This window comes from Phocoena sinus, chromosome X, assembly GCF_008692025.1.
Source record: "Phocoena sinus isolate mPhoSin1 chromosome X, mPhoSin1.pri, whole genome shotgun sequence".
Taxonomy (NCBI): domain Eukaryota; kingdom Metazoa; phylum Chordata; class Mammalia; order Artiodactyla; family Phocoenidae; genus Phocoena; species Phocoena sinus.
The window spans coordinates 18,839,665-18,859,169 of NC_045784.1; the positions used below are offsets into that span (position 1 = coordinate 18,839,665).

Consider the following 19,505-nt stretch of genomic DNA (forward strand, 5'->3'; position numbering starts at 1 on the left):
CATTAGCAATTTAACTGATCTTCTGTGGTTATATACCTGGACGCTTGGACATAGTCTGGTTGGGTTTTGAATTTATTGGTCAATGTATTTGTTTATTGGGTCCACGAGATGATTTTCTGATATAAAAGTCAAAATGATAGAGACTTATGAAATGTTAGTGTTCAACCTTATGCTGAGTGGGAGAGAGATTTTTATTTTTATTTTATTTTATTTTATTTTACATCTTTATTGGAGTATAATTGCCGCACAATGGTGTGTCAGTTTCTGCCCCACAACAAAGTGAATCAGACACACACACACACACACACACACACACACACACACACACACACGTTCCCATATCTCCTCCCTCCTGCGTCCCCCTCCCTCCCACCCTCCCCATCCCACCCCTCCAGGTGGTCACAAAGTACCGAGCTGTTCCCCCCGTGCTATGCGGCCGCTTCCCACCAGCTATCTATTTTACGTTTGGTAGTGTATATATGTCCATGCCACTCTCTCGCTCCGTCACAGCTTAACCTTCCCCCTCCCCATATCCTCAAGTCCATTCTCTAGTAGGTCTGTGTCTTTATTCCTGTCTTACCCCTAGGTTCTCCATGACATTTTTTTCCATAAATTCCATATATATGTGTTAGCATACGGTATTTGTCTTTCTCTTTCTGACTTACTTCACTCTGTATGACAGACTCTAGGTCCATCCACCTCATTACAAATAGCTCAGTTTCGTTTCATTTTATGGCTGAGTAAAATTCCATTGTATATATGTGCCACATCTTCTTTATCCATTCATCCGATGATGGGCACTTAGGTTGTTTCCATCTCCGGGCTATTGTAAATAGAGCTGCAATGAACATTTTGGTACATGACTCTTTTTGCATTATGGTTTTCTCAGGGTATATGCCCAGTAGTGGGATTGCTGGGTCGTATGGTAGTTCTATTTGTAGTTTTTTAAGGAACCTCCATACTGTTCTCCATAGTGGCTGTACCAATTCACATTCCCACCAGCAGTGCAAGAGTGTTCCCTTTTCTCCACACCCTGTCCAGCTTTTATTGTTTCTAGAATTTTTGATGATGGCCATTCTGACCGGTATGAGATGATATCTCATTGTAGTTTTGATTTGCATTTTTCTAATGATTAGTGATGTTGAGCATCCTTTCATGTGTTTGTTGGCAGTCTGTATATCTTCTTTGGAGAAATGTCTATTTAGGTCTTCTGCCCATTTTTGGATTGGGTGGTTTGTTTTTTTGATATTGAGCTGCATGAGCTGCTTGTAAATTTTGGAGATTAATCCTTTGTCAGTTGCTTCATTTGCAAATATTTTCTCCCATTCTGAGGATTGTCTTTTGGTCTTGTTTATGGTTTCGTTTGCTGTGCAAAAGCTTTGAAGTTTCATTAGGTCCCATTTGTTTATTTTTGTTTTTATTTCCATTTCTCTAGGAGGTGGGTCAAAAAGGATCTTGCTGTGATTTATGTCATAGAATGTTCTGCCTATGTTTTCCTCTAAGACTCTGATAGTTTCTGGCCTTACATTTAGGTCTTTAATCCATTTTGAGCTTATTTTTGTGTATGGTGTTAGGGAGTGATCTAATCTCATACTTTACATGTACCTGTCCAGTTTTCCCAGCACCACTTATTGAAGAGGCATCCACTGTATATTCCTGCCTCCTTTATCGAAGATAAGGTGACCATATGTGCGTGGGTTTATCTCTGGGCTTTCTTTCCTGTTCCATTGATCTATCTTTCTGTTTTTGTGCCAGTACCATTCTGTCTTGATTACTGTAGCTTTGTTGTATAGTCTGAAGTCAGGGAGCCTGATTCCTCCAGCTCCGTTTTTTGTTCTCAAGATTGCTTTGGCTATTCAGGGTCTTTTGTGTTTCCATACAAACTGTGAAATTTTTTGTTCTAGTTCTGTGAAAAATGCCAGTGGTAGTTTGATAGGGATTGCACTGAATCTGTAGATTGCTTTGGATAGTACAGTCATTTTCACAATGTTGATTCTTCCCATCCAAGAACATGGTATATCTCTCCATCTATTTGTATCATCTTTAATTTCTTTCATCAGTGTCTTATAATTTTCTGCATACAGGTCTTTTGTCTCCTTAGGTAGGTTTATTCCTAGATGTTTTATTCTCTTTGTTGAAATAGTAAATGGGAGTGTTTTCTTGATTTCACTTTCAGATTTTTCACCATTAGTGTATAGGAATGCCAGAGATTTCTGTGCATTAATTTTGTATCCTCCTACTTTCCCAAATTCATTGACTAGCTCTAGTACTTTTCTGGTAGCATCGTTAGGATTCTCTATGTATAGTATCATGTCATCTGCAAACAGTGACAGCTTTACTTCTCCTTTTCTGATTTGGATTCCTTTTATTTCCTTTTCTTCTCTGATTACTGTGGCTAAAACTTCCAGAACTATGTTGAATAAGAGTGGTGAGAGTGGGCAACCTTGTCTTGTTCATGATCTTAATGGAAATGCTTTCAGTTTTTCACCATTGAGGATAATGTTGGCTGTGGGTTTCTCATATATGGCCTTTATTATGTTGAGGAAAGTTCCCTCTATGCCTACTTTCTGGAGCATTTTTATCATAAATGGGTGTTAAATTTTGTCGAAAGCTTTCTCTGCATCTATTGAGATGATCATATGGTTTTTCTCCTTCAGTTTGTTAATATGGTGTATCACGTTGATTGATTTGCATATATTGAAGAATCCTTGCATTCCTGGAATAAACCCCACTTGATCATGGTGTATGATCCTTTTAATGTGCTGTTGGATTCTGTTTGCTAGTATTTTGTTGAGCATTTTTGCATCTATGTTCATCAGTGATATTGGCGTGTAGTTTTCTTTCTTTGTGACATCCTTTTCTGGTTTTGGTATCAGGGTGATGGTGCCCTCATAGAATGAGTTTGGGAGTGTTCCTCCCTCTGCTATATTTTGGAAGAGTTTGAGAAGGACAGGTGTTAGCTCTTCTCTAAATGTTTGATAGAATTCGCCTGTGAAGCCATCTGGTCCTGGGCTTCCGTTTGTTGGAAGATTTTAATCACAGTTTGAATTTCAGTGCTTGTGATTGGTCTGTTCATATTTTCTATTTCTTCCTGACTCAGTCTTGGCAGGTTGTGCATTTCTAAGAATTTGTCCATTTCTTGCAGGTTGTCCATTTTATTGGCATAGAGTTGCTTGTAGTAATTTCTCATGATCTTTTGTATTTCTTCAGTGTCAGTTGTTACTTCTCCTTTTTCATCTCTAATTCTACTGATTGGAGTCTTCTCCCTTTTTTTCTTGATGAGTCTGGCTAATGGTTTATCAATTTTGTTTTTCTCAAAGAACCATCTTTTAGTTTTATTGATCTTTGCTATCGTTTCCTTCATTTCTTTTTCATTTATTTCTGATCTGATTTTTATGATTTCTTTCCTTCTGCTAACTTTGGGGTATATTTGTTCTTCTTTCTCTAATTGCTTTAGGTGTAAGGTTAGGTTTTTTATTCGAGATGTTTCCTGTTTCTTAAGGTAGGATTGTATTGCTATAAACTTCCCTCTTAGAACTGCTTTTGCTGCATCCCATAGGTTTTGGGTTGTGTTTTCATTGTCATTTGTTCCTAGGTATTTTTTGATTCCCTCTTTGATTTCTTCAGTGATTTCTTGGTTATTAAGTAGTGTATTGTTTAGCCTCCATATGTTTGTATTTTAAACAGATTTTTTCCTGTAATTGATATCTAGTCTACAGCATTGTGGTCGGAAAAGATACTTGATATGATTTCAATTTTCTTAAATTTACCAAGGCTTGATTTGTGATGCAAGATATGATCTATCCTGGATAATGTTCCATGAGCACTTAAGAAGAATGTGTATTCTGTTCTTTTTGGATGGAATGTCCTATAAATATCAATTAAGTCCATCTTGTTTAATGTATCTTTTAAAGCTTGTGTTTCCTTATTTAGTTTCATTTTGGATGATCTGTCCATTGGTGAAAGTGGAAAAAAAGAAAGAAAGAAGATAAAGTAAAATAAAAGTAAGATAAAATACAATAAAGTTATTAAATTTAAAAAATAATTATTAAAAAAATTAAAAGAAACAAAAAAAAATCATAAATCTTGCCCTCAAAGTCCACCTCCTCAATTTGGGATGATTCGTTGTCTAAAGGAGGGAAGGAAGGAAGGAAAGAACGAAGATAAAGTAAAATAAAATAAAGTTATTAAAATATAAAGTAATTGTTAAGAAAAAAAATTTTTTAAAAAAAGGACGGATAGAACCCTTGGACAAATGGTGGAAGCAAAGCTATACAGACAAAATCTCACACAGAAGCGTATACATACACACTCAGAAAAAGAGGAAAAGGGGAAAAAATCCATACGTCTTGCTCTCCAAGTCCACCTCCTTAATTTGGGATGATTCGTTGTCTATTCAGGTGTTCCACGGATGCAGGGTACATCAAGTTGATTGTGGAGCTTTAATCCGCTGCTTCTGAGGCTGCTGGGAGAGATTTCCCTTTCCCTTCTTTGTTCTAACAGCTCCCAGGGGCTCAGCTTTGGATTTGGCCCCGCCTCTGCGTGTAGGTCGCAGGAGGGCGTCTGTTCTTCGCTCAGACAGGAGTGGGTTAAAGGAGCCGCTGATTCGGGGGCTCTGGCTCACTCAGGCGGTGGGGAGGGAGGGGCACGGAGTGCGGGCCGGGCCTGCGGCGGCAGAGGCTGGCATGACGTAGCACCAGCCTGAGGCGCGCCGTGCGTTCTCCCGGGGAAGTTGTCCCTGGATCCCGGGACCCTGGCAGTGGCGGGCTGCACAGGCTCCCGGGAAGGGGGTTGTGGATAGTGACCTGTGCTCGCAGACAGGCTTCTTGGTGGTGGCAGCAGCAGCCTTAGCGTCTCATGCCCGTCTCTGGGGTCCGCGCTTTCAGCCACGGCTCGCGCCCGTCTCTGGAGCTCCTTTAAGCAGCACTCTTAATCCCCTCTCCTCACGCACCAGGAAACAAAGAGAGAAGAAAAAGTCTCTTGCCTCTTTGGCAGGTCCAGACTTTTCCCCGGACTCCCTCCTGGCTAGCCATGGTGCACTAACCCCCTGCAGGCTGTGTTCACGCCGCCAACCCCAGTCCTCTCCCTGCACTCCGACTGAAGCCCGATCCTCAGCTCCCAGCCCCGCCCGCCCCGGCGGGGGAGCAGACGAGCCTCTCGGGCTGGTGAGTGTCGGTCGGCACTGATCCTCTGTGCGGGCATCTCTCCGCTTTGCCCTCCGCACCCCTGTTGCTGTGCTCTCCTCCGTGGCTCCGAATCTTCCCCCCTCTGCCCCCCGCAGTCTCCGCCCGTGAAGACTAGTGTGTGGAAACCTTTCTTCCTTCACAGCTCTCTCCCGCTGGTGCAGGTCCTGTCGCTATCCTTTTGTCTCTGTTTTGTCTTTTTTCTTTTGCCCTACCCAGGTACGTGGGGACTTTCTTGCCCTTTGGGAGGTCTGAGGTCTTCTGCCAGCGTTCAGTAGGTGTTCTGTAGGAGTTGTTCCACGTGTAGATGTATTTCTGGTGTATCTGTGGGGAGGAAGGTGATATCCGCGTCTTACTCTTCCGCCATCTTCCCTTCTTCCCGAGATTTTAATTTTTTTCCTAAGTGTTCTGTGTTTGCATTGAAGCCATTCATCCTCTATTAACATGCCCATTCAATGAATAATTATTAAGCATCGTTTGGGCACTCAACATTGGAAATGTGGAGATGCTGGAGAGATGGAGATCACAGTCCAGTGAGATGGGTTCCCATACATGCATCTGTTCTAGATGGATTTCCTCCAGAACCTAGGAGTGGCTATTCTTTCTGCTCACACTTGTCAGCTTAGCCCTCCGGTGAGTGTTGGGTCTAATTGTGGTGACATCAACAAGCTGAATTATTTCCAGAGGAAAGAATCAAGATTGTAAATGGCATAAGACAAAATATCCCAAAGTGTGTGTTCCACGAAGTAGTAATAGAGGTGAGTTGTCCTCCCCTTCCCTTTGTTTTGGAGAATGGCAGTACTTAGCAGCATAAAAATTCCCAAGAAGTCCTGCCAGAAGTCCCTAAACTCCCCTTTTTCCTGTGTTTTGGGAACTGCTGGTCAAGAATTCATGACTGAAGAGAAAAGAGTTGAAAGAACTTGAGAACACTTGAGGGGTAACCTCGTAACTGCTTTCACATTTTTTAAGGAAAGTTAAGGTAGCAGAATCATTTACTAAACTTGGGGAGGCCAGAGGGGTGTTTAGAATACCTTAGACTGCTACACTAGACCAATAGGTAGAAGAGAGATTCCAGATCAACATTAGGAGCACTGTTTTGTTCAGAACTAGTCGAAGAGGCAGTGGTCCACCTCAGAAGGGGTTGAGCTCCTGGTCATTGGACATGCCTAAGGGGAGAAGTCTTAGGACCATTTGAATGGGTTTTTGTAGACCTCTGCTAAGGAATTGAACTAAGTGACCTTAAAGCTGCTTGTAACGCTGAGATTTTTATGCATTTCCACTTCAGGCATAGAGTAGCCTCTACTTGATGACAGCACGAGCTCGTGGTTGCTCCAGACAGCAGTACGGTGGTTTTGTTGTTGACAGCAAATCCTGTGCTTATGTTAAACCCATCGGGTAGTAAGAACAAAAGAGAAACTGAGTAGGTGGAAAAATTGTCATCTTCTGCATTTTATTTTTGGAAGGCTAGATTTTCTCTGCAGGAGTGTTCTTTTTTCTGGCCAGCAAGTCACATTTTAAAAGGCATACAAGTTTATTTATTTATTTTTATCACATGCTAATTTAAATAACGTCCATTGATAAAACGGAAGATGTGAATTTAGTATTATGAAACATTATCATTGTCAGGCTTAGTCATCTAAAATTACTTTTTCTTTGGCTCTTGCCCAAAAGATTGTGATTATGTAACTGAGAATTGGAACTTGCAATGATTCAATCATTTTCTGAATTCTCTATTACCCTTTGCAAATAGGAAGTTTGTTGGAGCAGTTCCTCTTAAGGGACATTTATTGCAGAGCAGTTGCTATAAGCTTCCATTGTTCATCCCTTAAATTCATCCAGTCAACAGCATTGACCGAGGCTTGTAGAGGACCGAGTACTATTCTCAGCTGAGAGTCCTGCAAAAAATGAAATGTTGCAGGCTGCATAGTGATAGCTACTGCTGCAAAAATTAGCACTATGTAAAATTACAAGTTTGTCCCACACTGCTCTGATAGATCTGTGATTGAAGTGCATAATTTTACTCTTTTATTTATTTATTTTGCGGTACGGGGGCCTCTCACCGCTGTGGCCTCTCCCCCTGCAGAGCAAGGCTCCGCACGCGAAGGCCCAGCGGCCGTGGCTCATGGGCCCAGCCGCTCCGTGGCACGTGGGACTTGGGACGTGGGACGTGGGACTTGGGACGTGGGACGTGGGACCCTCCCGGACCGGGGCAAGAACCCGTGTCCCCTGCATCGGCAGGCAGACTCCCAACCACTGCGCCACCAGGGAAGCCCTACTCTTACTTCTTTAATGAAGGTTTGCAATGATGGAAAAGCAGTAGGACAGCATTTTTTCAAATGCAAATTACCTTGCAGGAGAGAAATAACAAAGGAAGGAACTGCCACCAAAGGGAAAAATTAAATCTTATAACACTTCCTTGGGTATAGTTGAGACAAACAATTAACATGTTAAGGATCATTATGTCCTGTAATAACATGTTGCTTCAAAAGTTTTTGTTCCTTCCACTTATAGGTCCTATCTATTTGCTGGGTGACTTTGATGTTGCATCAGGAACCAACTGTGAAATATTTTTAGTATAATTACAAATCTTAGGAAGAATCCTTATAACAAGGATTTTAAGTTGTCTGTAATCCTCATGCACACATTAAATGACTAAAATAAGTTACATATTGATCTGTCACTTGCAAGAAATGGTAAAGTTAATTAATCAATTAGTTAAATCATTATTACTTACTGTGTACTAGGTACAGAGAATTTAGCAGCAGTCAAGTAGATAAGGGTTTGGCCTTCAGGGAACTTTTAGTTGAGAGAGGATCCCAGACACACATATAGGGAAGCCCCCCTATTGGTTTCCTGATATATGATTTACATGTTCTCTTTCAGTTACCTATTGCTCCGTAACAAAGCGCCACCACTGTTCGCTCATGATTCTGCAATTTGGGCGGGACTCAGCCCAGACAGCTTGTTTCTGCTCTGTGCAATACTGGCTGGGACAGCTCGACGGGGGCCATAGGATCTAAGATGATTTTGCTCACGTGTCTGGTGCCTCAGTTGGGCTGGATCTAATGGCTGGGGCCTGGCTGGGCCTCTCTCTTTCTTTAGAGGTCTCTCGACGTTTGGCATCTCTCACTTGCTTCGCTTGGCTTCTTTTTCTCCATTACCCCAACTTCTTTACACTGCAGCTGACTTCCAAGGAGGCACAAAAATGGACGTTATAAGGCCTCAGCCCAGAAGTCACACCCGGCCCCTTGCACTGCATTCTGTTGGCCACAGCAGGTCCCAAGGCTCATCCAGATTCAAGGGGGGAGGAAATAGATTTCCTCATGGCGGGAGGAGGATCACATGCGTTCAGGGTGGGTGGCATTGTCGGTGGTCACCTTCGTAGGTGACCTACCACGTGGTTCTTTAGGGGTGAAGAGAAATAATATCGCGCCTTTTCCAGATCTGGTTCAGGCTTCACGGTCTTTGCTGTTCAGCTGTGAATTTGTCTGTCACAGAAGCAGAGGAACATGACTACCTTTGAAAGCAGGGTGGTCCCTTTTAATCTCTGCTCTTTTCCTGTTTCATGACTCCGTTTGGAAAACAATTTAACTTCTAAGTCCATAGTGATTTTTCAACAGGTTCTCAGATAAAAAATAAGCGGTATGTTTACTGACAGGATCTTTTCAAGCCCTGCTGCTGCTTTGGGTGTTTATACATATAAACTACAGCTAGAGCGGATATAGAACCATAGAAGCCTTAGGGCTGGAAGGGACTTTGAAAAACATCTCTTTCACATCCCTAATTTCACAGGGTAGGAACTAAGGCCCATAAATGTTCATAATGACAATGTTAGAAATTATATTTTCTTTGTCTATTTCAATGAAAAGGATGTGTTTACTTTTTTTTTTTTTTTACAATTTTGTGAGTGTGGTTAGTAAACAGATTATCTTGGCTTTTTGTTGAGAAAATATTGAAGGATTATGCTCTGACGTTCATGCTTATAATTTTCTCCCAATTATACATTTATGCTGTAGATCTCTGAGTTATGGCGCTATAGGAGTAATTGTTGGACATGAATTTACACATGGATTTGATAATAATGGTAAGTACTGGTTCAGTGTATAAGCTGATGCTTTTATGGTCATGTTGACCATATGGATGTTAATTGTTGCTATTATCTTTGCATAGTGGTATCATCATAGGTTGAAGATTATCCAAAGCAGTATGATTGCTGATTGAAAACTTTCCCCCGTGTCTTGCTGTGATAGCTTGCAATAAATAAATAATTGTTCCCATTGGAGATGGGGTAGAATGAAAAAAAAAAAAGACCTTGTAATTTCAAGGAAATTAGCTTTGCATTTAGATCTGGGTTGCTGTAGCTGCCACAGTAGTTACAGGAATTATTTTGTAGCTTCTCCTCCTTTTATTTCTTTATTCACCATTTTGAGATGCTCTCCCTGGAGGTGTGAGCTCTGCTCTGAAGATGATTATACATGCTGCCAAGTTAGGACTCAGCGAGTTAGGACTCTGAAGCTTGGCTGACTAGATCCTTTATACTATTTCAAGGATTATGCAATGCTTAATCTCTGTTTTTCTCTATGCTGTCATATATTCAGAATTTTTTTAGAAAGGCTATGCTTTCCTAATAATGAATAATATAGAGTATGCTATGTATCCTGATGACATTTAAGCAAAAGGAAAGAGCAGAATATGGCGTAAACTAAAGAAATGATTGCCCTTTGAGAGTCATCATTTTTAATCAGAACTCCTTTCTCCTTTAACTTTGGAGTTTTATTGGAAAGCCACATGAAATCTCCGAAGCTTAGGAGTTAGCAGCAAATTGCGATCACATCCACATCCACACAGTGATTTACAGGGCAGACTCAAGAACTGCCTGGCCCAAGGCAACACTGTATAGAGGGACCTCTTTCTTCCATGTCTGTGATGTCTCTAACATCCTTTCCTGGATGCCTACCCCAGGGCCAGAGACCCTTTTGGTTCCTCTGCTTCTGGATAATTCTTCCTGTACTCCCACCAGCCTTTCCTTAATCACCTAAGTTTTTTGCCCCCTGGCCTCCCCTCCCTGTTAAAACGTAGCTGCCTTGTAGTCATCTGAATCCCCAGAGCTACACTCTCTGAATTGCATGTTTGGGTTATCTGGGAGGAGAGTCTTAGCTAAGAAACAAAAGCCAGTAGTGGTCTCTTGGTTCTGGGCCTTTCTTCCTGGGAAACTTAAGTATAGTTCTCCCTCAGAATCTTCTGGAAGCCTTTTGGATTCTCTCTCAAAGGACGGAATCTAAAGATGGCATTTCACTCTGTAACCAATGCTTAGAACAGTGCATTGCACAGTAACTATTTAATGATCGCTTGGTTAGTGGGTAGGGGACAGTGACACTGTGCTCTACCAGGGGTTGGTGGTAGTGGCATCCAGCCTTGCTGAAGAGCTTTGGATTGTTTCAGTTAACACCTTTGCTGAGGGGACTTTCTTGTAAGCCCAGTGAAGAGTTCTCTGCATAATTAAATTTAAACCAATAGTAACCTTGAGTGTAGAAGATAGTCCAGATACACCCAGACTTTTTTTTGAGGGATGTAGAGAAAATGAAGAGTGAGCCTGTAGCAAAAAAGCATGTATAACTAATCTTTTTTTCTGTTATGTTTTGGAGATTTCCATTCTTGTTCCAAGTTCTCTCTTTACAGCAACCTTCCTTGTCAAAGCAGGACAGATGGGCCTTCCATCTACACTGATGGCTGTGGAATGATTCATAACAGAGGTTTTATGTGTCTCTTGGCTCCTGGCAACTTGGAGGGAACACGATCCTTTAGAGCTGAGTCGGGGGCTGTGGTCGCAGGGTGTGAGTGACTCACCGAGGCTGTTCCTATGGATTGTTTGTTTGGAATTTCACTGGTAGTGGCGCTTTGACTCCTTCCATGGGCTTTCTGAAAGCCATTTCATTTCATAATTTAGAGAATATTTTGGTCAGAGCAGGTGAAAGCAAAGAATCTAAGATTGGTCAAGAATGGTACATGCCATAAGTTGATAAATCTTAAAGTATTCTTTGTTGCTTAGAAGGAAAGAACTTCCTCAGACCTCTTTCTCCTTTCCTTGCTTTTTACAGTTAACCTGTGGCACTGGAGAGAAGGCAGGAACTGCTTCCAGGAGTGCTCCCTGCTGCTGGAACTGTCTTTTCAAGGCTTGTGGAAGTGAGGGAAAGGGAAGATGAAGAGATGAATTTGTTTCCATAAATAATACGAGTATCTTTTAACTTTGTTTTTTGCCAGGTAGAAAATATGATAAAAATGGAAACCTGGATCCTTGGTGGTCTGTTGACTCAGAAGAAAAGTTTAAGGAAAAAACAAAGTGCATGATTAGCCAGTATAGCAACTATTATTGGAAGAAAGCTGGCTTAAACGTGAGTACAGCTGTGGCGAAGGGGGCATCTTGTGAGTCCTTCCTCACGAAGACACTAGCTTGCTTTAGACCATCGGTTCTCAAAGTGCGGTTCCCAGGCCAACAGCATCAGCCTCCCTGGGGAACTTGTCAGGGATGTAAATTCTTTAGTCTTAATCCAGACCTACTGACTGAGAATCTCAGGGGTGGGGAGTGGGGAGCTGGGGGTGGGTGGGAGCGTGGGGTCTGGCAGTCTGTCTTTTCATAAGCCCTCAAGTGATTCTGATATAAGCTAAAGTTTCAAAATCACAGGCCTAAACATTAGTCTGTTCTCCTAGATTCAGATTAGTACAGAAAACGCTGTAGCAAAGATAAACAATAAATTTCTCACAAATCTACACTCCATACCATTAAAAAGATTTCCTTCCAAACTACTGCTTAGGTTTAATTCACTGAAATAAAACGTCACTCATTTGAATTAATGACTCTGAATTGGTTAAGAGTTCTTAGATAAAGAATTTTGAACAAAAGAAATGACTTTTAAAATGCTGATTTTCTATTATATATACATATATACATTCCTATAAAGGCATGAATGTAATTTTATACATGCTTTTCTGTGTGGAATGTTGTTCCTTTCCTTTTTTGTCTTCACCTCTACCTCCTTCCCCTTTCCCTCTCATCACTTTTATCTTCTCCACCTGTGATCCATCTCAATAACCCTGATATACTTTTTCCCATGCTCACGTAGAGTTACACACATACATACACATGCACGTGTGTGTGCACGCACGTGCTTTTACTTCACTGTTTTCAGTGGCTGCCTGAAAGTCCACGGTGTGAATGTACTCTAACACAGGTGACTAATGTCTTGTTGAGGGTTACACTGTGTCTCCAGTTATTTCTCCACAATAAATACTGCTGCACTAAATACTCTTATTAGGTATATATTCTTTTTTTCTGTAGAGGATAGATTCCTACTGTTATTAAGAAGTTATAATATTTCATATTCCCACCAGTGATGGATGGAGGAGCATTTATGTATTGAGTTACTTACTTGTCAGTTTATGAGACCTTACAAAATATTATCGATGTTAAAAAGTTTATTTGTCATTCATATTATACTGTTTTCTCCTCAATATATTTCTCATCCATTGTACTTTGTATATGGTATCTTTTGACAAACGAAATTTAAATATTTCCATATAGTCAAAGATACCTATCTCTCTTAAAAAATTGTTTCTGCACTTCCATTCTATATCATATGTGTAGTCTCCTAGCTTTTCTGGGAAGGTCTTTACTGTTTTGTTATTTTACATTTAAATATTGAAGCATGTGAAACTTATTTCGCTGTGGAGTTTAATACGAGAGTTCACTTTTATCTTCTTCCAAGAGGGATAGTCAATTGATCCAGCATCAGTGACTAAAAGACGTTTTTTCTTACTTAATTGAATGTTTGTCAAATATTAGAATCTCATATATACTGAGATAAATTTCTGGATTCTATATTCTATTCCACTGATCTATTTGTTGATTTCTATACCAATGTGTTATTACTATGGCTGTATGGATTTTTCTGGTATCTGCCAATGCAAGCGCTGCCTCACTGTTCTTCTTTTATATACTTGGCCATGCTCAGGCAAATATGCTTCTGTATACACTCCAAGATCATTTTGCCCATTCTCCACCCACTCCCCAAGAGAATCCCATTGAGATTCTAAGTTAAATCGCATTAAATGTATGGAATGACATTTTTGTCATAGTCTTCTTGTTCAAGAACGTGGTATGCCTTCCCATCTGTTTGGTATTTGTTTTCGGTTTTGAAATAAGATTTTATAGTTTATTTCCTGTACATTGTTTTTACTTCTTTTTTCTTTTCTTATTTTGCTGGTTTGATCAGGTTAGCTTTCATTCCCTTCCCCCACTATTCGTTTTTTCTTATAGTTTTTCATTGTATTTTCTGTCCCTGCTTTCATAGTTACAAGACACAGATTTCTCTCACTGTGTTTGACAGTGCGACCAATAATGAAGAATTGTTGATAGGTGTGGATCTGCATGAAGATCTTCCTCTAAAACGCACATGCAAACTGTGTCCTCCTAATTCATCTAGTCAAGGGCACAACACCTAAGAGAAGCAGGGGACCACACAGAACTGGAGTAGGTCACAGTGTATTTACACGTAGTTTCCCCAGAGTCTCTTGGTCTGTTAGTCAGGCACGTGCTCCATCCTGACAACTTGGGCTGGGAAAGCACCTGAAACCTCACTATGCGTCAAGTCTATTATACTGGGGTTTATTTCACCATTCCAGAAGAATTTAGGTAACAGTCTGTGCACTTTTAAAGGGAACGTTTATGAACACTGAGCCGGTTCTCCTGGTTCTGAAAGCGTATACAGCACCAGGGAGACCATCCCTTATCCAGGAGGAGAAACCAGACTCTGTATCCTTGAATAGTATCTCTAGCTCCTTTATCGGTGTCCTGGAAAGCCATTTCTCTGCCCATATATTTTAAAAATATCTACAACTGTGTCATGGGAAGACCTAAAAGGGGCGCTTCTGTGTATCTGTTCTCAATTCAGGGGTTATCACATTGTGAAAATCCATCTAGAATATATGTTGCTTCAAGAAAAGCATAGGGTTCTTCCCAGATGATGATTGAGAAGCTAATAAAAGAAATGGTGCCAGGTACCACAACAGTAACAGAACATTGCTGTTTTCTGGGGGTTTGTTTTTTGCCTTTTTATTTTTAATAGCATGTGCTAGATGTCTCTAATTTTGTTCAGATGACTGTAGAACCTGGATAAGCTGTTGCTGCTACTGATGTGTAATATACTACTGTTGGTCTTTTATATAAATCTATCTATCTATCTATACCGCTCTCTCTGTATACACACATATATATAATTTGAATATTTGGAAACTTTATCTGTGCTGTCAACTTTGGAGAAAGTATCCCAGTTGTACCGTGTTGGGTTGGCATTGTATAGAAATTAACAGCCATATTGGTATAGAAACATTAAACATAATTTTTCCGTTTGGACAGGGGTAACAGTCTGTATTAAGTTTGTAAGGTCTTATCTGCATGGGTTTGATTACAGAAACTAGCAAAGTACCTCTAAAAAAAAAAAAGCATAGAGGAGGGATTCTAGAGTCAGACACAGCTCCAAATTTTGGTTCAACCAGTTGCACGTTGTAAGTTTTTTTTGAACTTGGGCGAGTTATTTAACATTCCTGTGTCTCAGAGTCTTCATCTGTGAAATGGGCAGCTGTTTTTGAACTCGTTAGTTTGTCTTAAGAATTAAATGACTGAGATAATGTAAAGCACCGGCATGATGCCTGCTATGCAATAAGTGCTCAATAAATTGTAGTTAATATTCCTAATACTTTGTGACATACTCATAGTATGCCATCCCAGGAGAGAACAATACAATAGGGGCTAAAAAACCAAAAAACAATAGAAGAGCAGTTTTCTTGGAGGAAGGGGAATGCATATTTCCTGGTGATTATTATATGCAGGCATGGGAGTTAGACTTTACACTTAATTGAAACATATTTAATCCTCATACTGGTTCTGAGAGGTGTGCATATTACTAGCCTGTTTTACATATGAGGAAACTGAGGCTCAGAGTGATTAAAACCCATGGTAGAATCTACATTAGAGCTTAGATTGGTATGACTCCAACATCACTACTGCTCCCCCCATATCATGCTCGTGTTCTCTTATTTGAAGTTCATTTTAAACCTGGGTGATGTATTGGGCGGAGACTATTCTACAACATCCATTTTGGCCAGAGTGTCAGATACTGAAACTGAATTCTGACAAATGTGTACCTTTGCAACAAGGACGATAGAAAGGGCATGGCTGTCTCAGCATAAATCCATTCAACTGTCAGAAAACAGCTTCAGTCTCATTCCGCAAGGAGAGGGCGTGGCTTCCTTTGTGGATATAAAGGGCCATGCTTTATTTTTCTGGCTCCATTTGTGGAGGCCAATCCTCTGTACCTGAACCATTATTTGCATTGGACTGGGGGGAGCTCCAATGGAGCATCAGAGAAATGGGCTGTTAGCAGCTGTTGAGTCCTGAGAGGCAAACCTAGGGCCATGGGGCTTCCCTGGTGGTACAGTGGTTAAGAATCTGCCTGCCAATGCAGGGGACACGGGTTCCAGCCCTGGTCCAGGAAGATCCCACATGCCGCGGAGCAACTAAACCTGTGTGCCACAACTACCGAGCCTGCGCTCTAGAGCCCACGAGCCAGAACTACTGAGCCTGTGTGCCACAACTACTGAAGCCCGCGCGCCTAGAGCCCGTGCTCTGCAACAAGAGAAGCCCCCACAATGAGAAGCCCGTGCACCACAACGAAGAGTAGCCCCCGCTCGCTGCAACCAGAGAAAAGCCTGCATGCAGCTACAAAGACCCAACGCAGCCAAAAATAAAATAAAATTAATTAATTAATTAAAAAAACAAAAACAGAAACATAATTCTCAACTTTAAAAAAAATACTGATGAGGGCTTCCCCGGTGGCGCAGTGGTTGGGGGTCCGTCTGCCGATGCAGGGAGCACGGGTTTGTGCCCCGGTCTGGGGGGATCCCGCATGCTGCGGAGCGGCTGGGCCCGTGGGCCATGGCTGCTGGGCCTGCGCGTCCAGAGCCTGTGCTCCGTGGCGGGAGAGGCCACGGCAGCGAGAGGCCTGTGTACCGAAAAAAAAAAAAAATGATGAAGAAGAAAAAATACTGAAAAAAAAATCTAGGGCCATATGGTCTACTGAGGTGGTCCAGAGTGGGAGGGGCCTGAGGGGTGAAGCTAGTCCTCAAACCTCTAAAAGAAAAGCTTAGGGGAACAAGGAAGGAGATTAAATTTGAGCATGAGTGGTTATAAACAGAAGCACTATAGTCAAGAGGAGTTAAGACTTGAGAAGGTAACATATTATGGAGCAAAGGCTCTGGACAGAGACCGCTTGGGTTTGAATCCTTGTGAAATATGGGCAGTTCAGTTAATCACTCTTAGGTCAGGTCCATTAGAAGCAGAGCCCAAGATAGGGGTTTCTTAGATAAAAAGGTTCGTTGCAGAAGTAGTTTCAGGAGAAACCTGTAAGGTGGCAAGGAAGACCTGTTGGTTTCAGAAGTTTAGCCTCAGTTTGATCCCATAGAGGATTCTGGAGCATGAATTGCATCGCAGGAATTGTTCAGCCTGGGATAAGGGGCTGGGCTATTCTAACTCTACATCAGTCAGTTACTGAGAGGTGGGGGTATCACCTCCCAGCAAGCTCAAGGTGAGGGGATTCCCCTAAGCTAAGCTTAATCTTCCTGAGCCACTAGCAGTTACGGGACTGGGTTCACAGTCCTGGTAGAAAAGGGGATTTGGTGCAGCACCAATGACATCTGCGACACACTCTCAGCTTTAGATTCCTCATTTGTTAAGCAAGGATGGTGATAATAGCACTTACCTCGTAGGAGCGTAATAAAAGAAAGAAGGTATGTAAAGCAGGAGTGTTAACTTTTGGGGACTGAAGCTAGGAGGATCCTGGGTGATTACAGAGATTAATGTTTTCTGAAGATTAGTTTTTATTCATTGGTATTGTTTGATACCTGGGGGATTGGGCTAGCTTAAAAATAAAGAGTTGGTAGCATCTGTGGCTTGAAAGTTTAGAACAATGTGTATTAGTTTCCTCTTGCTGCTATAACAAATCACCACAAACTTAGTGACTTGAAACAACACAAATTTATTATTTTACAGTTCTGTATTTCTGACTGAGGTCTCAGTGAGCTAACATCAAGGTGTCACCAGGGCTGCTTTCCTTTCTAGCTGCTGTAGGAGAGAAGCTCTTTCCTTGCCTTCTCTAGCTTTTAGAGGCTACCCACGTTCTTTGACTCCTGGCCCCTTTCTTCTTCAAAGCCAGCAGTGACTGGTCAAGTCTCCTCATGTTGCATCCCTCGGACACACTCACTCTCCTAACTTCCTTTTTCTCTATTTGTACAGACCCTTGTAATTACATTGAACTCACCTGGATAACGTAGGCTAATGTCTCCAGCTCAGGATCGTTAATCATATTTTAAATGTCACTTTTGCCACATAAAGTAATATTTTCACAGTAATTTTTTTTATGACATAGGCATCTTTATTATTATAGGGCATTATTTTGTCTCTGATGCAGGGATTGGCAAACTTTTTCTGTAAAGGGCCAGGTAGTAAATAATTTCGGCTTTGTGAGTTGTAAGGTCTCTGTTGCACCTACTCAACTCTGCCACTGTAGGAAGGAAACAGCCACAGACAATACGTATTTGAATGAATGTGCCTGTGTTCCAATAAAACTTGAATTATGGACACTGAAATTTGAACTGTGTATAATTTTCACATGCAACAAGATATTATCCTCCTTTCTGTTTGCTCCCCAATTGTTGAAAAATGTTAAATCCAGGCTTACCTTGCAGCCTGTAGAAAAACACGCAGGAGGTTGGATTTTGGCTTGTGGGCCATCTTGGTTTAGAATATTTTTTTGTCCTAGCCTATTTAAGGGTTTTAGAAACAATCTTCAAATGTTTGGTAGAATTTCTTCACTGTGCTTGGCTGGTTGTCATACATATTGCAAACCTTGACCTTGTGGTCTGCACTACTTCTATTGGATTTTTGTTCCCCATGAGAGCTATCCTCTTTTTAATTTTTCATGGAATTTGCTGAAGGTAAAAATGGTAATGGTTGGTCTTAAAACCTTGCTCCTGTGTGGATGGTAGATATTTGGAAACATAAAGCACACTGAAAAGAATACTCAAATTAGGTGAGTTAATCAGAGAAAGTAATCTGTATGTTGATATTTCTATTTTTTCCCCACTTAACCAGAGTCACTCAGAATATGTTAACATTTTATTAGAGCTGGCTAAATTGGTGAGAATAGAGAGGTGGGTGAGAAAGAAATGTGTAGCGTGATAAAACAGAAGTTATGTTCAGGAGCACCTTGCTGGGGTTAGTTTGCCATCTCACAATATGTTATGACTACCTCTGATTTATTGAATGCAATTTTCTCTTTAAAATATGGCACTTTCTCTTGCTATCATATTCATGCCTCTTGCTGAATGACAGTTGGCTGTCAAACACTCTTATTTTCTTTTTGTTAGGTAAAGGGGAAGAGGACCCTGGGAGAAAATATTGCCGATAATGGAGGTCTGCGACAAGCTTTTAGGGTACGCACTGCAACATTTGCTGTGATTTTAAAAATTAAACTATAAAATACCATACGGGTGCACCTCAATTTACACCACAGACATTTTCTTGAGGAGTTAAGAGTTCTGTAAATTCTGTGAATTCCTGTAAATTGAATTATATTTCCCCATTGACTCTATTATATTCTATTATATGAATAGGGCTGCATTTCTTTCTTTTTCCTTTTTGGGGAGTAAAGTCACCCTAAAAGTAATATTTGTTATTAAGAATCATGTATTTAAAGGATAGTTTTCAGAAGGTACATTCAGTGTAATATTAAAACATGCTACAGAAATCTCAGGGCGAGGTTCATAGGCGTTTTCTTGAGCACAGTCTCTGTAGCCCGCCTTATAATTTTCTCTTAAAATACCAAACTTCTAAATTACGGTCAGAGGCTAGGGGTTCTCATATAGCGGGCCAGGTAAGAGTCCATAATAATGTTTTCATCATCCACTGGTCCATGGTTAAACAAGACACATAAGCAGCAAGATAAGAGGATGATGTAGAAAGACATTCATAAAGCTAAATGCACTCGGTGTAAAGACCAAGCTGTTATTCTGAGGTTATATCTTTCCTCTATTCTAGTTAAAATATACTTTATTTTATAAAATGATGATGATTGAAGATTATAGTTTTCCCTCTTACCTGGCAAAATTAAAAAAAATTGCCCATAGATTGGCCCCCAAATTTATTTCCATACGGCTTGCCATTGTGTTAGATTTGTTTGTTCCCTGGTAGGAATACAAAGAAAAGCTTTT

At 40.9% G+C, this 19,505-nt stretch overlaps 1 protein-coding gene across 1 annotated transcript in view; it reads left to right on the forward strand.

The window, feature by feature from the left end:
• PHEX (phosphate regulating endopeptidase homolog X-linked) overlaps window positions 1-19,505 on the forward strand; it is a 198,222-nt gene that overhangs the window by 169,674 nt on the left and 9,043 nt on the right. Inside the window, 3 exon segments of the mRNA XM_032619721.1 lie at window positions 9,200-9,267; window positions 11,445-11,575; window positions 18,663-18,728. Coding sequence (XP_032475612.1) covers window positions 9,200-9,267; window positions 11,445-11,575; window positions 18,663-18,728 — 265 coding nt within the window.